General features: G+C 36.8%; 1 protein-coding gene across 1 annotated transcript; it reads right to left on the reverse strand.

Moving 5' to 3' along the window:
- Positions 1-4398: 4398 nt before the first annotated feature.
- Positions 4399-8694, reverse strand: LOC127453590 (bolA-like protein 1). The gene is made up of 2 exons (XM_051720060.1): positions 8582-8694; positions 4399-6780 (listed from the first exon to the last, which is right to left on the reverse strand). Exons 1-2 carry the CDS (start codon positions 8634-8636, stop codon positions 6305-6307), a joined length of 531 nt encoding a protein of 176 aa, XP_051576020.1. The 5' UTR covers positions 8637-8694; the 3' UTR covers positions 4399-6304.
- Between the last annotated feature and the right edge of the window lie 1917 nt (positions 8695-10611).

Genomic DNA, 10611 nt, shown 5'->3' on the forward strand with positions numbered 1-10611 from the left:
TATATGTGTGTATATACACACATATATACACATATATATTTTTCTCCAAACATACCTTTGCTCATTGCAGGAAAAAGTTATATTTTAACTTCATCAGTCCGCAGGACTTGTTTCCAAAATGCATCAGGCTTGTTTAGATGTTCATTTGCAAACTTCTGATGCTGAAATTTGTGGTGAGGATGCAGGAAAGGTTTTCTTCTCATGACTCTTCCATGAAGGTTACATTTGAGTAGGTGTTGCTGCACAGTAGAACAGTGCACCACTATTCCAGAGTCTGCTAAATCTTCCTTAAGGTCTTTTGCAGTCAAACAGGGTTTTTGATTTGCCTTTCTAGCAATCCTACGAGGAGTTCTCTCTGAAAGTTTTCTTGGTCTTCCAGACCTCAACTTGAACTCCACCATTCCTGTTAACTGCCATTTCTTAATTACATTATGAACTGAGGAAAACGCTACCTGAAAACGCTTTGCTATCTTCTTATAGCCTTCTCCTGCTTTGTGGGCATCAATTATTTTAATTTTCAGAGTACTAGGCAGCTGCTTAGAGGAGCCCATGGCTGCTGATTGTTGGGACAAGATTGGAGGAGTCAGAGTATGTATAAAGCTTTGAAATTTGCATCACCTGGCCTTTCCAAACGATGATTGTGAACAAGCCATAGCCCTAACAAGCTAAGGTCTGAGACCTTGGTAAAAGTTACCTGAGAGCTCAAATCTCTTGGGGTGCCCAAACTTTTGCATGGTGCTCCTTTCCCTTTTTTCACTCTAAAATTGTATAAAATAAAAATAATACACTAATATTGTTTAAAATGTTGAAAAGAATGTTTCATCTTTAACTTTATGCCTTTTGGAGATCAGTTCATCTTCTACTCACTTAACTATTCACAGCAACATAAATTTTGACCAGGGGTGCCCATACTTTTGCATGCCACTGTATATACAGTACTGTGCAAAAGTTTTAGGCACTTGTGAAAAATGTTGCATAGTGAGGATGTCTTCAAAAATAATGCCATAAATAGTTTTCATTTATCACTGAATGTCATACAAAGTCCAGTAAACATTAAAAAAAAAGCTAAATCAATATTCGGTGTGACGATCTTTGCCTTCGAAACAGCACCAATTCTCCTAGGTACACCTGGACACAGTTTTTCTTGGTTGTTGGCAGATAGGATGTTCCAAGCTTCTTGGAGAATTCGCCACAGTTCTTCTAACTATTTAGGCTGTCTCAACTGCTTTGGTCTCTTCATGTACTCCCAGACTGACTCTATGTTCAGTGGGGGACTCTGTGAGGCCATGCTAGCTGTTGCAGAGCTCCCTGTTCTTCTATTCTATTTGCAAAAGTAATGTTTGGGAGTCTAACATTTATATTTCCTATTGACACACTAAAGCTGAAGATATAAATAACCATCTATAGACAAATGCTTTTGTGAAACATCTTATGTGCCAAAGACTTTTGCACAGTACTGTGTGTGTGTGTATATATATATATATATATACACATATATATACATACACACACACACACACACTACCGGTCAAAAGTTTTTAAACACTTGACTGAAATGTTTCTCATGATCTTAAAAATCTTTTGATCTGAAGGCATATGTTTAAATGTTTGAAATTAGTTTTGTAGACAAAAATATAATTGTGCCACCATATTAATTTATCTAATTACAAAACTAAAATTTAACCAAAAAAATAAAATAAAAGTTTTTGAAATTGATGACTTGGACCAAATAATAAAGAAAAGCAGCCAATAAGTGCCCAACATAGATGGGAACTCCTTCAATACTGTTTAAAATGCTTCCCAGGGTGATACCTCAAGAAGTTGTTTGAGAAAATGTCAAGAGTACATGTCTGCAAATTCTAGGCAAAGTGTGACCACTTTGAAGATGTTCAAATATAACACAGTTTTGATTTATTTTTGATTTTGTTTAGTCACAACATAATTCCCATAGTTCCATTTATGTTATTCCATAGTTTTGATGACTTTACTATTATTCTAAAATGTGAAAATAAAATAAAAATAATTTTTAATAAAGTATGAGTGTTTCAAAACTTTTGACCCGCAGTGTGTGTGTGTACACACACACACACACACACACACAGATCACCCACAAAATAAAAACCACTTTATTAGGTACACCTGAACATCTATTTATTCTTGCGATTATCTATAGATTATCTATCGGCAAATCGTTTGGCAGCAATGTAATGTATAAAATCATGCAGATATGGGTCAGGAGCTTCAGTTAATGTTCACATCAACCATCAGATTGGGGAAAAAATCTGATCTCAGTGTTTTCGACCGTGTCATGATTGTTGGTGCCAGACAGGCTGGTCTGAGTATTTCTGAAAACAGCGCCAACCCTATTCTTCTCACCACAATTGTTCAGAGTGTTTATCTGAATTACCATAGACTTTGTCAGTTCGAACCAGTCTGGCCATTCTCTGTTGACCTCTCTCCTCAACAAGGCATTTATGTCCACAGAACTGCCACTCACTGGATGTTTTTGTTTTTGGCACCATTCGGAGTAAATTCTAGAGACTGTTGTGTGTAAAAATCCCAGGAGATCAGCAGTTACAGAAATACTCAAACCAGCCCATCTGGCACCAACAATCATCCATGCGATTATCTAATCAGCCAATCATTTGGCAGCAGTGCAGTGCATAAAATCAAGCAGATATGGGTCAGGAGCTTCAGTTAATGTTCACATCAACCATCAGAATGGGGAAAAATGTGATCTCAGTGGTTTGGACCGTGGCATGATTGTTGGTGCCAGATGGGCTGGTTTTAGTATCTCTGTAACTGCTGATCTCCTGGGATTTTCACACACCACAGTCTCTAGAATTTTTTATGAATGGTGCCAAAATCAAAAATCATCCAGTGAGCGGATGATCTGCGGATGCAAATGCCTTGTTGATAAGAGAGGTCAACAGAAAATGGCCAACCTTGTTCGAACTGACAAAGTCTACGATAACTCAGATATCCGCTCTGTACAATTGTGGTGAGAAGAATAGCATCTCAGAATGCTACTCTGTGCAATACAGCGGGTTGACGCTGTTTTGGCGGCATGAGGGGGATCTACACAATATTAGGCAGGTGGTTTTAATGTTGTGGCTGATCGGTGTATGCAGTGTATATATATATATATATATATATATATATATATATATATATATATATATACACACACACACACACACACAGTTGTGCTCAAAAGTTTGCATACCCTGGCAAAAATGTTGAAATTTTGGCATTGATTTTGAAAATATGACTGATCATGCAAAAAAACCTTTTATTTCTTTTATTAAATCTTTTATTTAAGGATAGTGATCATATGAAGCCATTTATTATCACATAGTTGTTTGGCTTCTTTTTAAATCATAATGGTAACAGAAATCACCTGATCAAAAGTTTACATACCCTTGAATGTTTGGCCTTGTTACAGACACACAAGGTGACACACACAGGTTTAAATGGCAATTAAAGGTTAATTTCCCACACCTGTGGCTTTTTAAATTGCAATTAGTGTCTGTGTATGAATAGTTAGTGAGTTTGTTAGCTCTCATGTGGATGCACAGAGCAGGCTAGACACTGAGCCATGGGGAGCAGAAAAGAACTGTCAAAAGACCTGTGTAACAAGGAAATGGAACTTTATAAAGATGGAAAAGGATATAAAAAGATATCCAAAGCCTTGAAAATGCCAGTCAGTACTGTTCAATCACTTATTAAGAAGTGGAAAATTCAGAGAACTCTTGATACCAAGCCAAGGTCAGGTAGACCAAGAAAGATTTCAGCCACAACTGCCAGAAGAATTGTTCGGGATACAAAGAAAAACCCACAGGTAACCTCTATACAGAAATACAGAAATACAGGCTGCTCTGGAAAAAGACGGTGTGGTTGTTTCAAGGAGCACAATACTTGTTGACACCTCTCCAAACATAGCGCATATGGTTGTGACCATAAAGCTCTATTTTGGTCTCGTCACTCCAAATTACAGTGTGCCAGAAGCTGTGAAGCGTGTCAAGGTGTTGTCAGGCATATGGTAACCGGGCTTTTTTGTGGCATTGGTGCAGTAAAGGCTTCTTTCTGGCAACTCGACCATGCAGCTCACTTTTGTTCAAATATCGTTGTATTGTGCTCCTTGAAACCACCACAACAGGCCATCAGGGCCATTTGGGTGATTTCTGTTACCATTATGATTTAAAAAGAAGCCAAACAACTATGTGATAATAAATGGCTTCATATGATCACTATCCTTAAATAAAAGACAGTGTTTTTTTTTGTTGTTGTTTTTTTTTTTTTTGCATGATCAGTCATATTTTCAAAATCAATGCCAAAATTTAGCAAATTCTGCCAGGGTATGCAAACTTTTGAGCACAACTGTGTGTGTGTGTGTGTATATATATTTATTTATTTTCTTCAGATATTAACTTTACTGCAACTTCTGTATGTAACCAGGAGTAATTTCCAAAAGTTTAAGAGGCACCAGTCCACAGATACACCATCAAAGCACTTCATGCTGTCTTTATCAAGCTGCACTCTTGTGACATGTTGCCCTCTGGTGGTGCAGTTTTCCCAGCTAGTATGCAGCCGCAGATTTCAGATAATACAGCATTATTTTAAAATAATGTATTTAAAAAAAATTTAAGTTCTGTTTTTGCATGCTGATTGGTCAATATACAGTGTTCCTGCCATTCCTAAATATACAATATAACCCAGTGACTGCTACACACATAGGCATGTTCGGGTGAATATTACGAAAACTGTCAAGAACATGTTTGGGCCATGTTTCAACCTAAAATCAGAAGAAATTAGAAATTATATATTGCTAAAAGAAAATGTCAAATTCACATTAATTGCATATTATCATTGTGATACATTATTTGAAGCTGAATTCTGCAACAGGAATTTTATAGTGCCACAGAGACACAGGGCCTCATTCATGAAAAACGAGCAGAACGAATTGTGTAAAATCGTTCGTAAAGCAGGCCTGACGCAAATTTTCAGATTCATGAAAGTTTTCGTATTTTCAAAACGTTAGTCAGTACGAACAAAATTTACACCTGCTCCCGACCATGTGTAAATCGTGCATAAGACATCGGAACAATGTCTAAAAATAATTAATTAAATGAGGGAAATTAACCTTAAAAAAAAAAAATAATAATAATAATAATAATAATAATAATAAACTCTTATTTAGAAGTGTTTCTTTGCTGCTTGCATTTATTATTTCAAAGTATATTTTTTTCTTCACAACTGCTATTTCCAGCAGAAGTTCTTGATATGGGTTTGCGTTTGATTTTCTCGAGTGAAATAATGCCCTCTAACGTGACTGGATGGCCTTCCTTATATGGTGTTTTCAAGGGCGTGGATTATGATAACTGTGAATGAATGTGCACGTGCGCTCTATTTACCAATGTTTGGAATTCACTAACATTCACAAGTTGTACTAACAAATCTGGGGAATATGAAGCATTCGTGAATCCGGCGGAAAGTTTTCGGGAAGCTCCATTTAATGTGGAAATTACTCCCAATTCTTTTGTGTACTTACGAACTTTTCATGAATGAGGCACACAGTGTTTACAGTTTGAGAGAAAATTAACTTATGTATGGATTACTTATGGCTGTCTCTGCATATTAAACTGGGATAGAAGTATTTTAACACTGAAAAAGTTACATACTTAAGCTTTAAATTGTACAGTGTATATATATATTATTCTAGTATTTGTTGCAATGCCTTACATTTATGCTGATACTGCAGTAATGAGAATCTAGTGAGAATCATCACTGAGAATAATGGGAACAAGTAAAATTTGTCATGAAAACAATGTCACAATGCAAGGAAATCTTTCTGCAAATTATAATTTCTTATTTTCTTTCTTTAGATTTGAGGGGGGGATGTAACCCGGACATATTAACTGCTCAGTTAACTTCTCTAAATGAGTTTATTAATAACATTGGCAGATATTTTTATCAGGAATTTTGTAAACAGATGTGTTGCTACACATTCACATGACTGCAATACTAATTTGCCTGGCGCCATCTGATTTCAAAGTCATTATATGAAAGTATTTGCTTTTGATGCAAATTTAGCATGAATCTGTAAGTTTCTGAATAGTATTAACCCACTCAAAACAATATTAAATAATTGCGTTTATTAATGTTTGTATTTAAGTTCAGAAAAAAAAAAAAGATTTTTAATCTCAATCATTTCCAATGTGCAACAAACCAACTGGTTCTCTCTTTTCCCATCTCATCATTATACCATTAAATCTTTAGGAAATGACAAACTGCATCTCCACAGTCAGTCTCGACCTGCCTTCAGTTTTTCAGCCACTGTGTTATCATGTTTGGATCCTCCTAGACACGGAGGGCTTTTGGCCAGGCTGGGGTTGCTGCTCCACTGCTGGGGTGTCTTTGCCTGGATGGCAAGGGCATGAACGCAGGTACTGAGCTCTTCTCGCAGTGTCTCATTTACAAGGCGATGACGCTGCAGAAGAGAAAGACCCTCAAACTGAGGACTCACCACCAGAACTCTGAAGTGGGATTCAGAACCAGGGGGCACGGCATGCATGTGGCTCTCGTTTATGACCTCCAGGTGCTCAGGTTTGAGGGCCTGGGTCAGTTTGGTCCGTATGGTGGCCTCAACCGGACGGGGACCACTGGGTTCCATGTGTGGCCAGTGATGGACAAGCTGTCTGGATAAAGGAAGTATGCAGGAGGAGGGACGCAGGCAGCGGAGAGCATGAGACAGCATGAGGCGTAAAGAGAGGTGACCACCTGTAGAAAACATGCAACACTCTTTGACATGAAACTGTGACCGATTTTAAAGACTATCACAAGCTAACAAATGTTGGTCAGAAATCAGACAGATATTGGTCTAAACCAGTATTTCTTGAAGGAATAGTTCACACAAAATGAAATTATCTTTTCATTGTGTATGACTTTCTTCTGCTGAATACAAACGAAGATTTTTGAAGAATATCTCAGCTCTGTAGGTCCATACAATGCAAGAGAATGGGGTCCAACAATTTCAAGCTACAAAAAGCACATAAACGCAGCATAAAAGTAATCCATAAGACTCCAGTTGTTAATTCCATGTCTTCTGAAGTGATCTAATCGGTTTGGGGTGAGAACAGACCAAAATGTAACTCATATTTTGCTGTACATCTTGCCATTGTAGTCTCTAGTCACTATCATGATTTCAAGCTCAATTTCACTTCCTAGTGCTTTACACATGCGCAGAGCGCTAGATGGTGCTAGGAAGTGTAATCAAGCTTGAAATCATGATTGCCAAGGAGACTGCAGATGCCAAGATTTATAGTGAAAATTTAGTTTCATTTTGGTCTGTTCTCACCCAAAACCGATTGCATCACTACTGTAAACATGGATTAAAACACTGGAGTCCTATGGATTACGTTAATGCTGTCTTTGGGTGCTTTTTGGAGCTTAAATGTTTTGGACACCTTTCACTTGCATTATATAGACCTTCAGAGATGAGATATTCTTTTGCAGAAGAAAGACAGTCATAAATTTCTGGGATGGCATGAGGGTGACTAAATGATGAGAGAATTTTCATTTTGAGGTGAACTATCCCTTTAATCCTGTTCCTGATGCCCTCTGGACAATTTGTATTTCAAATAAAGGTGAGAATTTCTGGGGTTAAAACGAGAGCAAATGATGGCAGAATTTTCAATTTTGGTTGAACCAACCCTTCAAACTGTACAGCTTCGCTTTTGTTATGTACTTATGACATGTAGCTATAATACAATTATAAATAATCCCTCTATTCATATGTTGTCTTTCTGCAGTTCGATACTGATCGTACCGGAAAACATTAAATGGACAATTTAACTATGGTAACCTCCTCGGACTTCTGTTTACGAGCGTATATTTGGCGCGGAATGAAGGAGAGAAGAACGGTCAACTAGCGTGTTACGACAGAAAGTCGCCATTTGCGTATACCATACAAATGAATGGGGAGAGCCGTAAACTGCAACCTACCTGTCGCAAACTTTCCGGCGTCTAATTTTATAAAACATACATTTTATCGTCGTAAACTCCACACACAGTTGATTCCAAAAGGATTGTTTAGTGTAAAATATATTGAAGATTAGCGGACAGCATCTTCCCATTGACATCCATTAAAAAACGGTCTTTGGTCTCGTTGCAAGTGTACCGTCCATAGAAGGGCTCTGATAGTGTATGCACTTTGACATGCTTACCGAAAGGCAGATTAAATATCTAGAATTAAAAATACTTTAAACACCCGTAATTCGCTCCGGGAACAGATCTGGATGAAGAAACACTGGTTTAAATGTTATATATATATATCTATGTGTGTGTATTTGGGCACATTAAAATATCTTGCTTGTTTGTGCACCAGACATACGTAGAAATGTAATGTAATAAATAAATGCCATGGTCCATATAAGTGATTTCATACTGTTAAACTGAAAAGATTAGATGACATGTTTTAAATTTGTGTGCATTGTTATTTAATGGCGTCCACGTTAGGCTATTTAAAATATCATTTCTTTTACATGCATATTAAAGAAAATCTGGAAAGCATTTCACTCACCTTTTATACAGTCTTCAGTATATTTTTGTACAACAACATACAGGAAGCGATACATGCAGATCCGCCTTCACTGTTTTGATGAGGCAGCTGAAATTACTTTACTGCCGCCTACCGGCAAAACAAATAATTATATCACATCTAGCGTTGAGGAAGATGACGGTGCAGGTTGACCAATCAGAAGAAAGGGGCGTTTTAGGCCACACCCATAAGTGCGAATCAAATATTCAAGCCATTTATTAGTGAAATTAAATAATCAGAAATGCACAAATGTGCCGTGGCTATGTTTCCAATTTCCTATTCTTGACTTGAGCATTAAACCAATATTATGGAAAACAAATAATTACTTGTTTTCCATTTCGATTTAATGCTCAAGTTAAAAATAGGAAATTGGAAAAATAGCCACGGCACACTGTGCATTTTGATTATTTAATTTCACTAATAAATGGCTTGAATATTTGATTCGCACTTATGGGTGTGGCCTAAAACGCCCCTTTCTTCTGATTGGTCAACCTGCACCGTCATCTTCCTCAACGCTGTGAGACTGAATAAAAGTTCTCTGCTGTTTCATTGTTCAGATAAATTCGTCTCAGTTGATATTAAATTATTTACAAAAACTCGCCACGTTCATTGCAGCTGAGCTATCTCTCTCATCAAATAGCCAGATTTATCAGACAGCCCTACACATAAACTTGCTGTCTTTGACGTTGTTCCGGTTTGAAAAGGCATGGATTTAAACGAGATGACGAAAATAACCATACATTCATAATACTACTGAAGCATATGCCTAGATTGTAAAGACATAGATTTACGTTTAACTGCGGGATAAAGTTAGTTTAAGGTTTTTATTCGTTCGCTATTCGCCTATGCTGCGTAAGGGACCGTCTGAAAATTCCACCCACAACTAAAACGTCACTGGCGTCAGAGCAGTCATATATTTGTCCATTGACTTGTATGTTCTATCTAAAAAAAAATAAAAAAAATAATCCTATTTAAAAAAATAAAACAAACCACTACAGGTTAGATTTTTACAGTTAGTCAGTCTATCCACTGGGAAGTTACTATAACCTTTGGCATGTGAAAATAACATTTTCAGGAATTTTTATGATGATTATCCTAAAATAACCTAATACTGTACTCATTGGATTTACTGTAATAATCTCATCTGTCATAAATACGTCTATCTACTTGGAATTTACTACAACCTTTGGAATGTGAAATAACATTTGGGTGAATTTTAGTTTTTTTTTTTTTATTTATTTTTTTTTAAATAATCTAATACTGTTAATTATTGGATTTCCTGTAAACATCTCATCTGTTGTATGCCAGTCTATCCACTGGGAACTTACTACAACCTTTGGTATGTGAAATAACATTTTGGTGAATTATTATTTATTTATTTTAAATAATCGAATAGCCTACTGTGTTAATATTATTCGACTTACTGTAAAAATCTCACTTGTAGTAGCTCAGTCTTTTAACTGGCAACCTACTACAACATTTGGAATGTAAAAGTGTACTTTTAATGGTTTATGTTTAAAGGCCCTAACTTGCACGTCAACTGAATGATTGATTGAACACTGACTGTGTTTAATAGTGAGTGGAATTTTCAGACGGTCCCTTAAGTACGCTAAGCATAATTCTGCAGCCACACCAAATGACAGTTTTGCGCGTAGTGTTTTATGTCTGTATATTATAGTTATATACCATTGATATTTATATACCATAACAGTGTGTGCGCAATATTTGCAAACTTGCCGCCGGCAGAGTGCGCGGGTACGAGAAACCGAATATAAAAAAATATCGAACCTAAAACTAACTTTACCCCGCTCTGGGAGCTTAGGTGTGAGAGACGTGCTCATCATGGAAATTATGCTAAAAGAAGTTCATGAATGCTCGTCTCTCAAAAGCTCGACCAGTGAATTTTATTTCAGCATTTAGCCTTCACATTGGTCTGATAATAAAAGGCACACAAAACTGCCGCATATACGAACCAGTAGGTAAAGGCCACCCATATTCCCATACAAAAACAT

The sequence above is a fragment of the Myxocyprinus asiaticus genome, chromosome 16 (assembly GCF_019703515.2).
Source record: "Myxocyprinus asiaticus isolate MX2 ecotype Aquarium Trade chromosome 16, UBuf_Myxa_2, whole genome shotgun sequence".
Classification (NCBI taxonomy): Eukaryota; Metazoa; Chordata; class Actinopteri; order Cypriniformes; family Catostomidae; genus Myxocyprinus; species Myxocyprinus asiaticus.